At 33.5% G+C, this 18,841-nt stretch overlaps 1 protein-coding gene across 1 annotated transcript in view; it reads left to right on the forward strand.

Annotated features, from left to right (window-relative positions):
• Positions 1-113: 113 nt before the first annotated feature.
• LOC144848673 (phosphatidylinositol 4-phosphate 3-kinase C2 domain-containing subunit beta-like) overlaps positions 114-18,841 on the forward strand; it is a 30,120-nt gene continuing 11,392 nt past the window's right edge. The window contains exons 1-18 of the mRNA XM_078705509.1: positions 114-232; positions 2,719-4,195; positions 4,519-4,607; positions 5,345-5,499; positions 7,867-7,987; positions 8,441-8,552; positions 9,198-9,277; positions 9,454-9,520; positions 10,112-10,425; positions 10,995-11,120; positions 11,974-12,108; positions 13,208-13,246; positions 14,910-15,018; positions 15,203-15,345; positions 15,765-15,953; positions 16,528-16,621; positions 17,828-17,922; positions 18,451-18,631. Coding sequence (XP_078561635.1) covers positions 2,807-4,195; positions 4,519-4,607; positions 5,345-5,499; positions 7,867-7,987; positions 8,441-8,552; positions 9,198-9,277; positions 9,454-9,520; positions 10,112-10,425; positions 10,995-11,120; positions 11,974-12,108; positions 13,208-13,246; positions 14,910-15,018; positions 15,203-15,345; positions 15,765-15,953; positions 16,528-16,621; positions 17,828-17,922; positions 18,451-18,631 — 3,438 coding nt within the window. The 5' untranslated portion in view covers positions 114-232; positions 2,719-2,806. The remainder of the gene's footprint in view (positions 233-2,718; positions 4,196-4,518; positions 4,608-5,344; positions 5,500-7,866; positions 7,988-8,440; positions 8,553-9,197; positions 9,278-9,453; positions 9,521-10,111; positions 10,426-10,994; positions 11,121-11,973; positions 12,109-13,207; positions 13,247-14,909; positions 15,019-15,202; positions 15,346-15,764; positions 15,954-16,527; positions 16,622-17,827; positions 17,923-18,450; positions 18,632-18,841) is intronic.

Here is an 18,841-nt window from a genome sequence, read left to right on the forward strand (position 1 = left end):
AAAAACAGAACCTTTTCGGTCCAGTACGGTAAATTGTGGTTATTATGCACAGTGTACACGCACAGCAAAATATAATCTTCGTCCGGGATCAAAGAGAGTGTGAGAGGGGTGTTTTCACATTTTCAGAATTGTATGTTAAAAAAACGTAAACAAAAGTCTTGTTTTTGTTGATGTTGGCGCACAGTAATGTGAGTATTGAAATGTGTTAACGTTTTATTTGTTTTAAACAAGCGTAGATATATTATTATATACTATATTATGAACGTGTATAGGCCTATAATTATTCAATTTTCCAACATAACTATCCTAGGCTAGGCCTACCTTACCTACTACATAACACAGTGGGTGCAGGTCAAGTCGGCCCCAAACCGTCTCGGCCAAAGTCAAATCGGCCCCACGTCAAGTCGGCCCCAAGTCAACTCGGCCTCAAGTCAACTCGGCCTCAAGTCAACTCGGCCTCACGTCAACTCGGCCAAAAACTAATCGGTCAACTCGGTCACAATAAAGTATGGAACGCAAAAAGTGCTTAATATTATTATGATAATATTACTATCCACGCTTTAAAAAAAATGAAGAAATAAGAAAAATACTCATATAAAAAATGATCTCATTGCCGATATGAATAGAAGTACCCGCGTGTTACAAAAACATGTGCAGGTACAGCATTTAAGTAAATCGAAGACGTAGGCCTAGGCCTACGTTCCACCATTTGGCCATAGAAAACATGATCGTACATCGTTTTGGCGTGCCTCGTTTTTGTCCATGATTTGCGTTTTTAAAAAAGGGGAATCCCCCGGTCAGCGAAAACACGTAGCAGTTGTAGATATCGAAATAGCTACCAAACAAAGGCGCAGGGAGGCTCAGCTACGAATTGGTTTCAGATGTTGTCGCCTAATCAAATGGATATGCATACACTGAAAAAAATCTACGCGTGATTCAACCATATAGTTAACATTAATATTTTATACCTCAATGATTCAACCAAACAATCTAATTACTACACCTATAATAGTTCATGTCCTCGCATATCGGACATTATTGAATTTTGACGCACGAACGAACATAGTTTAGCCTAGTTTAGTTATAATGGGAAAGTTTAGGCTATGCCTTTTTAAACCCCATATCAACTACATCATCATTATTGGGCCTACAATGTGTTCCTATTTATTATCTAAATGTTCATTGTAATAAGTAATAATGATTGCTTATCATTCTTATTTTTGTAAATATTAATATTCATTAAAAGTCAGAATTATTCATAGGTAAAAAAAATGTGAAGAAATATCAATCCCCTTCCTTTGCACTTTTTGCGTTCCATACTTTAATGGGGCCGAGTTGACCGATTATTTTTTGGCCGAGTTGACGTGAGGCCGAGTTGACTTGGGGCCGAGTTGACGTGGGGCCGAGTTGACTTGGGGCCGAGTTGACCTGGGGCCGACTTGACTTTGGCCGAGACGGTTTAGGGCCGACTTGGATCGAAATCTAACACAGTACTACTCCCCTCTAGACTGGTGGTACTACTGTACTCTAGAGCTAGGCCTAAGTAAGTAGGCCCATGAGGCATACATAGCTAGGCTAGCCTTTGATTGTAGTGTAATGTTAATGATAAACAGATACCAATTAGTGGATCGCCAACACGATTCATAAAACGTTTTTATAATGCTATGTAAAGTTACTGATTTAATTATATTATTATAATTTTTTATAATTATAATAATATGACATTTGCTAAATTATTAATAATAGCATAGTCTACGTATTTGCTTAGTAATGATGTGATTTCAGTTAAAAGTGAATTGAATTTATGATTTAAGTATTGATTTTGTAACGAGTTTGATAATGATTCATTTTGAATTTCGATGTTTTAATGTCCATTAGGCATAATAATCAGGTCCCCAAAGAAAACAGATGATTTGACCTCTGACCGTTCACATCTGACAGTTTTAAGCAGAGATTCGACAGGGCCAATCCGTCATTGTAACCCCCCAGATAAAATCCATCACTCCCATCCAAACGTGCCTGGACATACTTAGGACCAATCATTAATCTCACAGATGATGTAATGACATATATGCTAATGAACAGAAGAGTACAAACATACCTAATAGACACTTCTTCGAAGACGCACCTTACCGACACTTCCTCAGAAGCACATCTACAGCCACACCTCACTTACAGCATCACTTACACTTTGTTCCTGTTTCTTTATTGCATTATCCTGTATTATATCGTATTGAGTATTATAACGATTATTGAATAAACAACTGTGATATTCAATCAACCAAGCGAGTAGAGTCTTTAATATAGTAAAACCTCCACACATTATATTACTGTAGGTAGGTAGATAGCTAGTGAAAAGTATCATTTTATTTACAAAGTGTCCGCCAACAATTACTGAAAGGCTGTGCTTATTTAATATTTATGATATGATGATAGATTATAAATCCTTTTAATTTTTATTAGTCACAGTGTTCCACATAAATTTTCGGTTGGAACTGAGGGAATGTGATTCTGCGACCCAGCGCACAAATGTTTTGGTTTTTGTAAAAGGAATTGAGAATGTTGTAATGCCAGCTATGGCAATGGCAATGATGCACTACTGATGTGTTATTATTGATAATTTAATTAGTGACTGTTTGTTTAAGGTAATTTATTTATCTATTGTTAATGTTTAACAGGACAATGACTAATTTCATTCTACATGTTTTATTTTAACAGGTTACAGATGGCTGTTTTTCAGTATTTTAAGGAGGAACTAAAATAGAAGGAATATTAGAAATTCATGATCTGAAAATATAAGATTAAAATGGCACAGCAATCAGAGGAAGAATATGAAGCACAGATTCAAAGGGCTATGGCTTTAAGTATACAAACAGCCAAGGTGGAGGCTCTGTCGAGGAAATCCTCAAAAGGTCAAGTGATTCATCAGCCAGCCAAAAACCAACCTTCTACCAAGCAACCCACACTCTCTACAGAATCCGCCCACCAGCAGCCTGACTTAATCTCTTTTAACTTTCAACATGTTTTAGGATTACCCCGTCAAAATGAACATAAAACATCGTCTACACTTCAGGATACAAGTGATATGTTTGAGCCAGTTTTGTCTTCTAGTTTGCCGTCTCCACAAAAAACAAATTTGGAATATTTGGAAGATGTTTTTATGCCGAATGCACAACAAGGAATGGACAGCAAAATAAGTGGTGCTTCCTCTACTATTGCTCCAATATCTAATGATCCCTTTGCAAGTGCAGTAAAAACAACATCTTCAGGAACCACGACCATTATAAATAATTTTGAAGATTCTTTTCTCGATACAAACTGGGTTAACTTTTCAGACGATCCAGTACAAAAAAGTCGATCACTTCCAGTTAGTCCGGACACCTTAAGAAGAACATCTAACAGTACCCAGCAGACTTACTCAACTATGAAACCTGAAGTTAAAACTAAGTCTACTACTGGTTCCATTTCTAAACAGCCAGATTTGGTAGACTGTAAAGAACAATCTGCAGCAACGCAGCCACAGGTCAGTTTTGGCTCTCCAACCTTTGTTAGCTATGTTAGTGATGGTCAAACTTTACCAACTGAAAGAAAGGGATTTGCTGATGTTCACAAGGCTTTGAGACCATCCAATACTCGATCCACTGAAAACCCTTTTTTAACAACAAGCATTGACCCTACAATGCGAAGAATTAATAGCCAGCCAAATTTCCAGGCCTACAGAACCGCTTCTAACGGCCAGCCACCTTTACCACCAAGAAACATGTTTCAACAAAACAACAACCTTGCAGACAATCAATCAAAAGCCAAAACACTACCAACAAAGAGTGATTCAAAGCGTAATGGAACAGATTTGATGCATTTCAGACCAGACATTTCAATGGTCGTGGAGGATTTATCCATCAGTGATTTTGATCCACTCATCCCTAAAAAGTCTACAAAAAAAGAAGTAGTCGAAGTAGATGATCTTCCTTCTGACGAAAGTGGCACTAAAATGCGAAAAGGAAAGGTATCCAAGCCACCAAAATCCGACACAAATCGCGCTAAATCATACCATGCTAATGATTCTGAGACACCTGTCTTACCTGAACGACCACGGACTGTGTACAAGGAGTCTTCAGTTCTGCCAGAGCAACCAGCTGCTCCTAAATGGCAACCCCGTTCTGTGATCACATTTGAGTCATCACAAAAAACACAGGTCTCTTTTTTTTACATATTAAAATGTAATACCCCCATAAATCAAACTATTCCCCAAAAAACTCCACCCCTTCCTGGATCCACCTATGGAATTGAAGAAGCTATATCTGCTCTGACCAGACCACTTTAAATACTTTCCCATGACTTTTATGCATTAAGGTACTATGTAGCAGTTGAAATGTACACTGAAAATTCTATTTTATGCCTCTTGCGAAATGTTGTTACAATTCCTAATGTATTTGGTCATTTTTCATATTCAAGTAGATTTTTTTTGCTATTAGAAAGTTTAAATTTAAGTTTTTTGAAATGTTTTGTTGATTTCAGGCAGAAAATGTATTTTTTGGTGATGGATTGTTTGACATCACAGAGGAAAGAGACGAAGAAGGAGCAAGTTTCTGTGAAGGCATTATGAGGTAAATAATTTTTTATTAAGGCCGAGCGGTTAAGGCAGGGGCATTGTGTACCGTACCTAAAGCACAAACAATATCGGCATTGGTTCGAGGCCTACTTGCTCCTAGTTCAGGTGGTGGAACAAGTTTTCTCGGATTACAACCATGTACACAGTGTCCGGTGTACATAGTGTCTGCACTTTAAAGAACCCAGTTTACCATTTGAGACGATTAGGGGGTCACCCTGGTGAACTGGTTCACAAAATAGCCCCTGTTTAGGGGGGACCTATCTGATAGGACAGTGATTAATTTACTATTAGTAATCCTTGGGCCTAAATGTATAAAATAAAAAAATGAATATCAAGATTGGATTCCAGAAAATGCCATCCTATTGAATATGGCACAACACAGTAGTTAAATGGTAAATGATTATAATAAAAACAATGTTGCTCAGCCTACCCCTAGTAGTTTGCAAACCCTGCTATAACTATATTAGCACCTAATTTTGAGTGATAAAAGCGATTCAGTTGGTTTAAATAATCGGCCTGTGTAGTATCTACCAAAGGTCTGACTTTCTTTCTGATGTTAGTTGGAAAAAATTATTGATAAAATTATATATTGGAGAGACACGCCCTTTGGCGATACTTGTCTTTGACAGCTCTTGTCTCCTCAGTGCTCCCTTTTCTATGTATCATCACTGAAAGGAATAAATGAAGATAAAAATAAATAAGTTTTGATTTATTTTTTATATTTTTATCCAGCTTACGAAAACAATTCAAGTCTAATGATAAGGAAAGTAATCCTGGATTTGTGTATAGCCCAGTGTTCCAGAGACGAGTTACGAGTGGACCGGAGGCTAGTATTAAGCTACACATGACAACAGCAGTCAGCCAGCCCATTACATTCACATGTGATGGTAAGACTCTTTTAATTTCATTGAAACTGTGTTAAGCTCTGTCTACACTATCAAACATCATGTGACAAAAAATGTGATGTGCCCAAATATGATATAATTTTTCTACTTTTAAATATAAAATTAAAGATCTACATTTCATCAACAATTATTTGTGGTTTATTAAAAATAAAGAAATACAAATGAATAGGAATTTTATAACTTTATGGCCTTTTGTGACCATTGAATACCATTAAAGAAAAAACCAAAGTACCCCTCCCTGATTAGAACATAACTCACAAATTAAATATATCATTCCAAGCTATCATCCTTAATATCTAATTTTCAAACTTTTGCATTCTTCTTTTTTTATCTCATCCATTTTGTCTTGGTGAAAAAGGAGGATATTTTATATTCCTCCTCTGAGTTTACTGCCTCTCTACACGAACAAGATAGTGACTTTTATAAGTAAATCTTTGTAATATACAATCGAAAGAAAAAAATGTGCTTACAAATATTTTATTGCCACAAATGTAGATATATATATATATATATATATAGAACACAGAATTATAATACAGTAAAAGTGAGATGAACCCACACAAGACAAAAAAAAACATAACGCACACAAATGTCCCTGTTTTATCATAATTTGAGTACATACAATATGACATTTACTTTACCCATACCTCTACCCTCCCAGCCCTCAAGTCACAGGAAAAATACCTTTTTTATCTAGATAAAGGTAAAAAGATTTCAAGGTAATCAGTTATTTACACATGCTTAACATTACTGCATGTAGTATAGGGTTTGATGAACTTACAATACAAAAAACATAGCAACAAAATATACCAGCATAAAGTATTAGATTAGATTACTGATTTCATATTTCCTTTTATGGAACCACTGAAATGATGTATACACAAATTAATCCTACAATTTTGATATTATTGACCTTTGATACCAACTTGAAAACTCACTGTATGGTATGATAATTGTTGACACAAAAGGTTCCCTGTGTACATAGAGTACAGTATGCATATAGCAGATGTCAACTGTATGACTACAGTGGAGTTATCATGAAACAAACAAACAACATTTGAAAAACATGGGTTAAAGAATGTTGTTAATACATGGAAACCTACATATTTGAGGTAGCTAGTCTTTCCTATAATTTTTTCAAAAAGTAAATAAAAATTAAAAAAATTTAAATTTCACTTCCTAATAACACTATAAATATTAACTTAATCATAAACATACTTCTACTAGTATTTAACATGGTCTTTAGAAGTTCATTTAAAAACATGTTTAAACATTTCAATTTAGAAAATAATAACTGTGTGGTGGTGAAAATCTTTATTACTTGAGATTTCATTGTAATTATATTGATTAATTTTCAAAACTGTACTGAACTTACATTTTTATTTTAAAAAAAATCTAATTTAAAGATGTATTAAAACATGAAAAATGAAGATTAATTAAATCAGACTTTGAATATGTTATTTTGTAGTTTTAATAAAGTTCACTTCCATAGAAAAAAAAATAAAAAAAATAATGTTTTCACTTATAAAATGACAAAATAAATGATTAAATTCAACAAAAAATCCATTGGCTGGCAGCCAATTTGACCATTGTTTGCTTTAAATTACATTTTTTTCAGGTAATACATTTTTTTTCGATCCAATTTTTGGTCAAAGTGAATAACTATTATGTTACATTAAAATAGAATATTCGAAAAAAAAATTTTTAAGAATTATTTTTTCAGGGGGACAATACAATACAATATATTTTCGGATTACTGTGTTTACCATAATTAAATTATTAGGAACATGGTTTATGCAGCTCTACTACAAATCTTAACAAAAGTCCCAGGTGCCAATAAAATATCTAATGGGACCATCATAAGCCATTCCTTATTTTCAAATTCTATTTTTTAAAATGTTTATATTCATTTCTAAACTACTAATTCATAATATTCCAAAAAATGTACTTCGATCATCATCATGTACTGTACGATGTACACTGAAAATCATAATACTTGACATGTACACTTTAACTTAACCACAATTCAAATTAAAATCGCAGCACACCCACCGATTCTAATCAAATCAGTTTGCAGTAAACATTACATTTATTTCCTCTCCACAAATAAATTTTAATGTAATATTAAAATTCATTATAACAATTAAATGTAAATATTTATTATAGGCCTACAAAAAGCTCTGTCTACACACACTATCAAACTAGCACATCACATTTTTTTGTCACATAAAGTTTGATGTAGACAGCGCTTAACAATTTAAATATTTAAAGCAACAGTACGGTTACATATGGTAATATGATGATAATACCGTGGCTTTTTATTTAATATTCTTTATTCTCTTTTTGCAGTGAATACCTCTGTACAACATGTTATCAGCCAAGGGCTGTGCTATTTACCAGAAACCTTAGCTACTCTTCCATCGGAGCAGTTTATGCTTAAAGTACAAGGACAAGCTGAATATCTTCATCAGTAAGATTTTCATTTTTTTTTTTATTAATTGTTATTTTTTATTTCATTTCTATCCTATATGTGGCACGGGTATGTATTTTGGGATAGATGATGTCAAAGTGATAATTAGGTGCCTTAACAGTGGCAACTGGTTTAGCATTAGGGCCCTCCAATGCTGAGTAGTTGCATTGGATTGCTCATGCTCTGGCCCATTAAGCTCTGGGGTCCCTGGGTTTAGCCAGTGAGCACTCATAGCTTTTACGCCACTGTTTCTTAGCACAGAGCGGGAGATGAAATTATCCTGTGAGAAGAGCTGTTTAAGAGTATTGCACAAAATAATCACGATGATCTATTGCACTGATTTTTAAAATGTAAATTTTTGTCTTCATTGACCCCACATTCATACAATATTAAATTATCAGTTTTAAATAATCAATTATTTTGATAATTTTAAACATTAATGATTGGTTTCAGTGATGCTATGCTGGGAGACTTTGAATATGTTCAACGTTGCCGAAAGTTTGATAAAGATGTTTATTTACAGTTGCTGAAGGAGGACGATGCGATCAGAGATCTCGCAAGATCGGTAGGTTTACAACATGATGTATTTCCAAGTGTTCTGCATGAAACGATTACCGTATATATCCTCGGGTATAATCCCACTCCGGGTCTAATCCCACCCCTACTTTATGTCTGATTTCACAAACATGCATATCTTCAGGTATAGTCCCTGTATTGACTTTAGGTTTGGATGTATAAGGCCTCTCTATCCAGTTCAGAATGATGCTTACCGATCATTTTTTTCTGAACCAGGGTGTCTCCGAGTATAGTGCCACCCACCCCCCAAAGTTGGCCCAATTTCGGGTTCTAGGGGGTCGATGGGATTATACCAGAGGATGTTTTCAGTAATTATTTAATAAATATACAGATATGTTTGGAACATCAACATGACAGTAGGAGCATACTATAGAGCTCATATGTAGATACACTATGTCCATTCCTCATATAAGCCAACTTCTAAATTTGATTTTATATTCATAACAAATAAATAGTAACTCAAATTTGTAATTGATTTTCGGTTTCAGACATGATGCTTTTTCCGAGTATAAGTAAAGCAATATCAATAACCCCACCCCTTAATTTGTGCAAAATATACGGTATTTCTAAAAAAAGGTGTGGTATATTCAAACAACCAAAGCATTGTACTTTTTTCATCAATTCTATTTCACAGATGGAAGATGACAAGCAAGATGTTAATGTAAAGCGATTTTCCAATTTATTTGATAGACCAGTTACGACCTCTGTTTCAAAGTGAGTTCTTATAGTTATACTACCATTTAGTGACCTATCATTCAACTTTTAATGGTAAAGTAGTATCATCCGCAAGCTTAGGCACTCTACAGACCCACAGCAGCCTACAAAAAGCTCTGTCTACACACACTATCAAACTAGCACATCACATTTTATTTTGCATTTTTAAATTTTAGGCATGGTCTGTCTGTTTTAATGGATATGTTCTCTAATGAAGTTGAAAAGCTCAAGAATGCTATCAAGGTATTGTATTCACTTTTCCATGCTTATATGACTGAGCAGTGTGTTTTTAATATTTAACATGTTAATTGAAACTGTGTATCACTATAAGTTACATATTGTATCAATCATGGTATTTGTGATAGTGTTAAGTTCACATTTTTCACAATGATTTTGATACTTTATTTAATTTGTTAAAACCGCTTTGGTTTTCTTTTGCTATGGACTGTGTGATCAAAAATCAAATATATGTTTTCTCTTAAGTGAGGTGAATAAATTTGACTTTGAATTGGTGCCAGTATGACGCTTGAATTCTGGATTTTTTTCTTGAATAGATTTTTTAAATAAGGGGTGGTGGGAGAAGAGGTTGAAAAAATGTTATATAATTACAAATATGGGTGTAAAAGGTGGAAAAAAAGCATGCACTTATATTAAATTTATATTATTGTTTTGTTGTTATCAATTGATTCTTACAGTACTTCCTGGAGTTTTTTTTATGCCTTTTCCATTTTTTATAATTTAATTACCATATTGTACATTGTGATATATTATAATATTTCTCAGAAACAAAAGATTTGATTATTTTCAATATGAGTATATTATCATATTATTTAGACTGGTGGTAAACCGCATACTCTTCCTGTCACTCAGGCAGCAAATGCTATTTGTCACACGTTGGCAAATGTGGAAACAAGTGAGATCAGCAAATTTGTCATGTTACTGAGAGCTGGTATAGCACTTGAACCATTTCTAGATCGTTTGACTATAGCTGTCTTCAAGCTAATAGACATGTATTGTAAAGCATTTGACACAACATTCAGTGCCTGGACGAAAGACCCATGTGTCGGGATGGAGAGTGTTGAAACAATTCATAAGCCATTGCAATTCAAAGTGTCTGCGGCTCATAGGGTACCAATTGAGTGGAAAAGGTATATTTTTAATACCATATTGTATTAATTTATTTTTGTGTATTGAGAATGTATAACAGCGGAGTAGAACAGTTATAGAAGGCATGCACAACAAGTTTATTTTCAAACGTGATTAGTCAACAGTCACATGACAATTAATTCTCAAAATTGTTATAAAAGCTTAACATGCATTAGAGTGCATTAATTATCACCATTAGATATCACTTTTCTGTTAGCTTATTCCAAGTCAGGTCAAGTAAATTTATTTGTAGACATATAAAAAACATTTACATTGAAATGAACGGTTTCGGCTAACAACAAATAAATAGAACTTAAACTACATGTAATGGTGACACTATCCCCTGCCGGACACCATCCCGATATTTCTAGAACTGGTTTCGGGGTTGGTAAAAAACTAAACCCAGCCGGACACCATTCCGGTATTTCAAGGTTTTGGGGAAAATGACATGTGATGCGTAATCAAATTGCAAAATATGTTATATATGATAAAACACACAAATAGAATCTTCTAATTTGATTGGACAATACACCAGTACTATTTTTGTTAATTTAGTTATTCTTCATTACAGACATTATGACCGTATAATTGTGTCCTGTCAAATATTTTACGGCGGAAGGGCACTGTGCAATCCTGTAGAGACGAGCGAAGCACCTGTTGTTATTCGTTTCTTTGAAACAGCCAAATGGGACGATGAGTAAGTTAATTGCACTAGCCTGGATAAAGAAAATAGTACTGATGTTTCAAGGTATATTCAAGAATGGCATCCTAGTGATAGGACGTAGATTTGAGTGAACGTGAACGAAGTTCATGTCCACATGGATCTTACTCGTGTACAGATATATGAACGTTTAGATTAAGTGAACATTTACATTGACAAGCCAGCAGTGAACGTATGACGTATGACCCTGGGATCATCTGACCTTGTAATCTCTAGTAGCGCTAGTCTGTGGAGCTATTCCGTCGCGCTGGGCCGGTGGATGTACACAGGCTTAGGCCAGGCTAAGTGTGTAGCTTAGGCCTAGCCTAGATCCTTATTTTTCTGAACGAAAGCTGGCGTCTTACAAGTGATGAACCTGTATATCATAAAAAAATGACATAATAGGGTAGCAGTCGACATGAAAATATAAAAGTCCCTTTTATTAAACCACTAAACAATCAATAATTCACAGTTTGTAAATATACAGTATAATAGGAAAATAACACTTAAAAGAGAACGACGTTTCGATGACTCCATGGGGTCATTATCAAGTCCAATGAAGAAATTCTAAAAAGCAACTAATTATATAACACAAATCAAGGGTCAACCTTTAAGTAACAAAAGACCTATTGTCTAACATCCTGTTAAATGAAAAGCTTAGCTTTTACAGAGTCACATTGTTTATTCAGACTAGGTTTGTCTGATGTACAGCATTTCATAAGACAGTGTTTTTTTCATTTCAAGTATGCTAAAACATGAACTAATTCTAATTGGATGCTGTCCTATTAAACATCTATTATGTTAACGTGCAAATCAAAAAGTTCAAAAATATTTACTGTTTGTCTTTCAGCATTGAAATACCTATTCCTGTATGTAACCTTCCTAGAGAGTCTAGGCTATGTCTGACAGTTCACGGTTGTCATTATGACAAGGTGGAAAGAGCGACGCTAGGCTGGGTTGCTGTACCACTGTTTAACTACAAAAGGTACAGTACTATTTTGTGGCTTTGTTTTTAATATGCCATTTTTGACCAAAAACTGGATTAAACAAATTATTTACCTGAAAAAAATGTAATTTCAAAAGCAAAAAATACTTAAGACAATGGTTTTTGCTTAAAATTAATCATTTCTTTTGCCTTTTTATAAGTGAAATAATTATTTTTGTTGGCTTTTTTTTCTATGGAAGTGAATAACTTCATTAAAACTGCAAAATGAGGCTATTAAAATTCTGCTTTTATAAATCTTTATTTTTCATGATTTTGGGGGAAATAACATCTTTAAATATTAATTTATTATTTCATTTTTTATTTTATAGTTTAAATATTTAAATTATATGTCACCAAGTTATAAACAATATTAAGTATATTTATTTATTCATTTTCAATCATTAAATTCATTCAATAAATAATTAATTCAAAAATGTATTTTCAATCATTTACATTTATTTGACATGATATTCCAACTTCTTTTTCAAAATGTTTTTTTTTTTTTGCATAAAGCAAATTTAATTTAGATACTAAAATGTTATTTTAAAAGTGGTTTTAATTTGATTACTGTTTTACTTACCATGTTTATGGGTATGGAATGTGCTTGCATAATCAAGTAATTTGTGCCAAGTAAATTTCTTTAACATTTAACAAATGTTGAATAATACTAAACTTTGGCCAGAGTGAGTATATTGGAACATTTTGCACTCAGCAAAGAGTTATCATTATTAAACAGACAGGCTTGTAGAGGTGGATGCAGCAGGGTAGCACTTGAGGTGCATGCTTCCCCTTTAACAGATAAAATGAAGTTATGAACTACTTTTTGATGTCTATATTTGACAGACTTATAATATTATATATTAGTGCTTTCCTGTTTTAAAAATCCTGAAAAGCCAGAAAAAAAATTACTAAACAAGTCACAATTTTGGTGGTACATATTTTGTAAAACATTTATCCGCTGCGATGCTCAATGTGACATTTAGCAACAAAGTGTGTATTTAGTAACAAAATGCTAAACAATGTGATAATTAATACCAGGAACCTTCCACTGCAGTGTATATTATGATTATTAATTTTTTCTTCTACACGATGTGTCTAGAATTAAATTGGATAGTTCACACAAATCTGGGTTGTTCAGGTCAGTGTGTTTGTTGGATATTTGTGCATGTTAGTTTAATCCTTCTAACAATGTATTACTTTGTTTTTAGAGTATTTTGCACTTCTTTTATGTTGAACTCTGACTCTGTATTGAATTCTGAAGAAAAAACAAACAATATTGCATTTCAAAATAGGTGTATTAAATGATACAACTCTCTCCTGGGCTAGGGAAAAAAAATCTTTCTTTTTAACAAGTTAAATTAAGCTTATGGCAACCTGGAACTGAAATCTATTAAACTCAACTGTAAGAGTAACTTGAACTCATGTTGACTTTAAAAGCAAATTAACAGAACTGAATGTAACTGGAAAAATCCAGTGTGCTTATGTCGACATCTAGCTGATCAAAACTGGTTGTGGTTACCTATACTGCATACATGACACGATTTTTTAGCCAAGATCCTTTCAGTTCTGGAAATGCTCAAATCACTTGAGTTACTGTACTTAAGGTCCTAAAGACAATTCTGGTTTTCAAAAAGTTAGTTTCATAAGAGTTGACTATTGGCTATTAATAGCCCTATTATGAAATGTTTTGTTACCATTACCACTTTCACATCATCTAGCAAATTTACACATACAGTACTGGGGCGTACACGATACAAAACAGGTGATGCCCCGTAAAGTCATGGTTTCTAGGCGATGTGAAAGTTTTATATTATCAATGTGCATGAGTTGTTACCCCATATTTTTTAACACTTTAAATGTCAGGTTTTTTTTACACATTTAAATGCATGTTTCTGCTTTTATTTCTAATTGCTGGTCTTGTGTTTTTTAGTTATTAGTTATGTTACGTTATGATTTAGATAAGAAAAACAAGCACAACATAACATACTGATTATAACCAGACTTTTTACACCCTAATTTCAAGCAAATTGATGAACATTAAACATTATCTGAACTGGCCATTTTGTAAATGTTGTCCAAATATTTCAGCTTGCCAATTATTTGGGATTTCCCCTAATCTCTTTCCTCAGAATGGGTTCTTTTCATTTTAGATACAACTTGTGTTACCCATTCTAATATAGAACCTTGAGTTATTAGCCAAAACAATGTTGATATACAATACTATGTTATTGTAATAGTTGTATGTATGTATTCGTAATTTTGTTATTCTAATATAACAGGTTTTCTGGTAGGTATACTTTTTATGTCCTTAAATGTGTATTTTACTTTTTGTTGATTTAGATATATTATTTGAAATATTAGATACAACTGAAATTACAATGTTCATCTTAAACCCATTCTTTTTACACTAATTTCTAAATTCGATAAAATACATTAAGAAATTTTCTAAGAGGAAAACACCTTTTCCTAAATTTACCATTAGAGGTTTTCTTGAATGTTTGCATTATCTTCTAAATAGTTAGCTTTTGACCTAGAAACTAGTTGCGTCAGGTTAATTCATTGTGTTCAGGGACATTTATAGGATGTGACTTGCTCACTCATTTTTTGACAAACTTTCGGTGGATACTACATCCAGACAATAACCCAACGATAAAATGTGATGGGTTGACATCAATCGGAAACTCCCTATTGTCATTCAATTCTCGGTACTTTAATTTAAGGGTGTTCGGTATTAGAAAGTTAACTTTATTATAATCATTTGAACTATTTAGATTACTAATTCAATGGTCTTTATCAAATAGTGTCCTTTTGAATGGAGACAATTTGCTAGGCTTGTGGTCAGACACTAACAGTAACCCAATTGGAACATGTGCTTCAAATATCATGGATCCATCTAGTGTTATTTTACATGTGAGTATGCCTTTGTTGTTTTGTCAGATACATAGATTGTCAGTGATACCAAAAAGTAACACTAACCAAAAAAATAAAAATACATTGTTACTTACCAAAGCAGCTTATAAGCGTAAAGGCATTAAACAACAAAACATAGCTAAGTAAGCCTACTTCTTACTTGAGTTTTTTTCAATTTGTTTAGATTGAATTTCCATCAAGCACCAACAATATCATCTTTCCACCAGTGAAGACCAAACCTAATACTAACCTGCAAGGCTTAAGCGCTCTCTCTGTTGAAGAAGAAGAACGCATCAGCAACATACTCAAGAAAGATGTCCTCTCCAGGTATTCAACTTTGTATCACAAGGGTAGCTCTAACAGTTGTACTACATCAGTACAGCTGACTTTAAGAGGCACTCTATACACAATTATACAAAAAGACGTCAAATTCACATACAGATTAAAAAAAAACTGATGTGGAAGAAAATAAAAAAATAAAATCTATACAAATGATAAAACGGCAACAAATAGTTATTCATAGTTTGTATTTGAGTTATATCAATTGACGTATTTTGATTTGGAAGTCTTTATATTTTGTTTAAATCATAAACTTCAATTAACACAAACATACTCTACCAATTACTGAATGGGAAAAAAAAACTTAACTGAAAAAAAATGCTCAACATGAGTAAAAAAGTCCTCATTGATCAGATACACAAAATGATCATAAAATAAAAAATGCACACTTTCATGTTATCTTCTAGACTAGATGAGGGTGATGCCCATTTCCTATGGGCTAAACGCAGATACTGCTACGAGATCCCAACGGCCTTGCCTAGGATCTTACAGGTAGCTAGTAGCTGGGCCTACACAAATCTGTCGGACATCTATTCAATGTTAGCCAGCTGGAAGGCAATGCCTCCTGTTGAAGCACTGCATTTGCTCAACCCAGAGTGAGTAGAAAATGTAGTCTACAAAACTGAATATGCTAACTTTTTTACTTTGACATTCAAACTTTCTTTTTGATTATATCAAAATTGATAATGATACATACATGCCAGCACTTCCATTTTGGCCGGGAGACTCTTGTATTTTAAACTCGTCTCCCCGCCTAACATAGTGCTCCCGGTTTTCCACATTTTCTCACGGATTACAAAGATAACTGAATTTTGTATGTGTTGTTTTCTGCCTTATACAGAAGCAAATTTGCGGTATTTAAGCTATTGTACGACCATCTGCGGTCATAATTTTTATAATTTTTTGATTGCCCTCATATAGCCACCACACGATACTGCTTGTCGCGTCACACTCTGAACCCCTTACTTCTGCTGGTTTTGATAATAAATAGAGGGTACTGTTGACACCTCCCATTGTTTAACTTCAGATGTTGGTATGTATGTTAAAAACCATGAAAACATTGTCATGGAATAGAAGGATGTGCACTGAATTAATATGACCTCTTGTTGCTAGGTCATAGGTCATTGCAAATCAAAAGCTCCCTATTCATATTAACATTGTTTTTTGTAGTTTTGCTGATAAGGAAGTGCGTACCTTAGCAGTCAGTTGGATCAGGTCAATGACTGATGATGACCTTTGTGACTATTTACCACAGCTGGTTCAGGTAAGGATGTGCAGAATTGACAGGATAAACTTATTTTTGGTTGTAACACCTTTTACACTCATCTCTTTTACAACCAGTGCAGAAATAATTAAAGATGTAATGTCCCTTTGTCAAATTCCAAAAAAATAAAAAATAAAAGATTTTGAAAAAAAGTGGGTCATTTTGAAGTATCATAATAGTTATTAACTTTCACCAAAAATTAGTCGAAAAAAAAATCATTTAACTGAAATACAGACGTTTTTTGGTTCAAAAAATAACTTTGACTTCCAGTCAAAGTTTTCGATCAAAACATATCTCATAATGCAACGCGCTTATTTGGCTACTCTGTATGCATATTCATAAAACTTCCTCGCGATCTGTGTGAAAACACCTCCTCAACCGTGACAAGTTGTAAACAATCCTAATTAGCATCATGCATAATGTATAATCATGGTTTGAAATCTTTGTTTACTTTCGCTCGCGATGATTTTCCAGAAGAAATGTAATCAGGTTAATTTAGCTGTTAATTACGTAAAATTGTTGTTTTTGGCTCGAATTTTCGACTTAAAGTGAATAACTTTAACATTACTTTGATATGGCCAATTTAAATTTAGAATATTCTGACCTTCATTTTTTTGTGTTTCAAGGGACAATACATCTTTAACCAAATTAAAGTATAACACTTTGGTTTAAAAAAAAAAATGTATATCTTTTATAGGCCTATACATATATTTATGGTAGAATAAATATCATCAAAATCAGTTCAAAATCTGCTACCTACCTTGTCTACCTTGTCATCTGCTATTGGCAGGTCCATGACAGTCATTTTCTTCCACTCTTCTCTGTTTAATGCTTTGTCCTTTAGTTGGTAATATTTGTTTCCATTTTTAAGTCTATCCAGTAGCATTTTTCTCTTCCTTCCTCTACCTGCTTTTCCATCGTATCTACCCTCCATCACTATTTTTAATAATCCTCCATTTCTAATACTGTTTTTAAATGTTTAGTATTTCTAAAATCTGAATGTTTAGTATTTCTAAAATCTGAATGTTTAGTATTTCTAAAATCTGCTAAGAGATTTAAAATCTAGGGCTGATTTCATAGACTTTCGTGGTGGTTGAAATGTTGAAGTTAGTCCAAGACCGAGATTTATAGGAAATTTGTTCTGGTACTTGTACAGTTTTAGAAATGACAATTACCAAACGTTACTGGTCCAAATTATCATTTCAGGCGCTGAAATATGAAAGTTACCATGACTCAGCTTTAGCCAACTTTATCATTAAACGTTCAATGACAAATGTGCGTATTGCACACTACCTGTACTGGTGAGTACTATTTCATTTATTACTATTTACTATTAAAATACATGTTGCATTAGAATTTACAATTTTGAGTCAAATCATTTAAAGGAAATTTTAAAAGGACTTGTTTTGTGAAAGATATTTGCAAATAAAATCTCACTTTTTTGGGCTTCTTTATAATGGTTTAAGAACTACTTCTTTTTTTCTGGGTCAGATGGCATTATGTGGCGTTTGATTTGTACTGTTTACTGTAAGGTCATACAGTAAATTGCCAAGTCTTTTTATACCAACAAAGAGTCATTCCTGAAATATAACAATAATAGCCTCATCACACACAAACCAGTTCCCCAGACACCAGTGGTAGGCACACTTAGGCTAAGGGAAATTTTTATATAAATTTATACAATACTGGTACTACAGTATGTCTGGCTGTATTTTGCTGTTACCTGTTCATCGTTCTTCTGCTGCCACACAAACAAAAGTACTGAATTGCAGAACCAAGTTCTAAGTTTTTCTTATTGATGACTATTGTTAACAATTTTGCCTTTTTAGGTATTTACGTGATGGCTTGGCAGATAATCAATTCAGGGTACGGTTTCAAATGGTTTTAGGAGCGTTACTGTGCACATGTGGTAAAGCATTGCGAGACCAATTCCATTATCAAGATGATCTCATTAAGAATTTAACATTGATAGCAGATGGAATCAAGTCTGCCAAGGACCCCGCAAGAATGGTAGGTAACCATGTTTATACAATTTGTGATACAAAAAAGACCAGTCCTGTGCTACCATAAAAAAATAGCCAAAAGTTAAACTGGAACTGTATATTACTATACTGTATATGCAGTTATATTCGCGGTGGTTTAATTTTCAACTCGCGAAACTAATATTGATAATTACGTAAAACCAGCCACAAATTGAAATATTGTAATTCAGATTCTACA

Source organism: Antedon bifida, chromosome 7 (assembly GCF_963402885.1).
Source record: "Antedon bifida chromosome 7, ecAntBifi1.1, whole genome shotgun sequence".
Lineage (NCBI taxonomy): Eukaryota > Metazoa > Echinodermata > Crinoidea > Comatulida > Antedonidae > Antedon > Antedon bifida.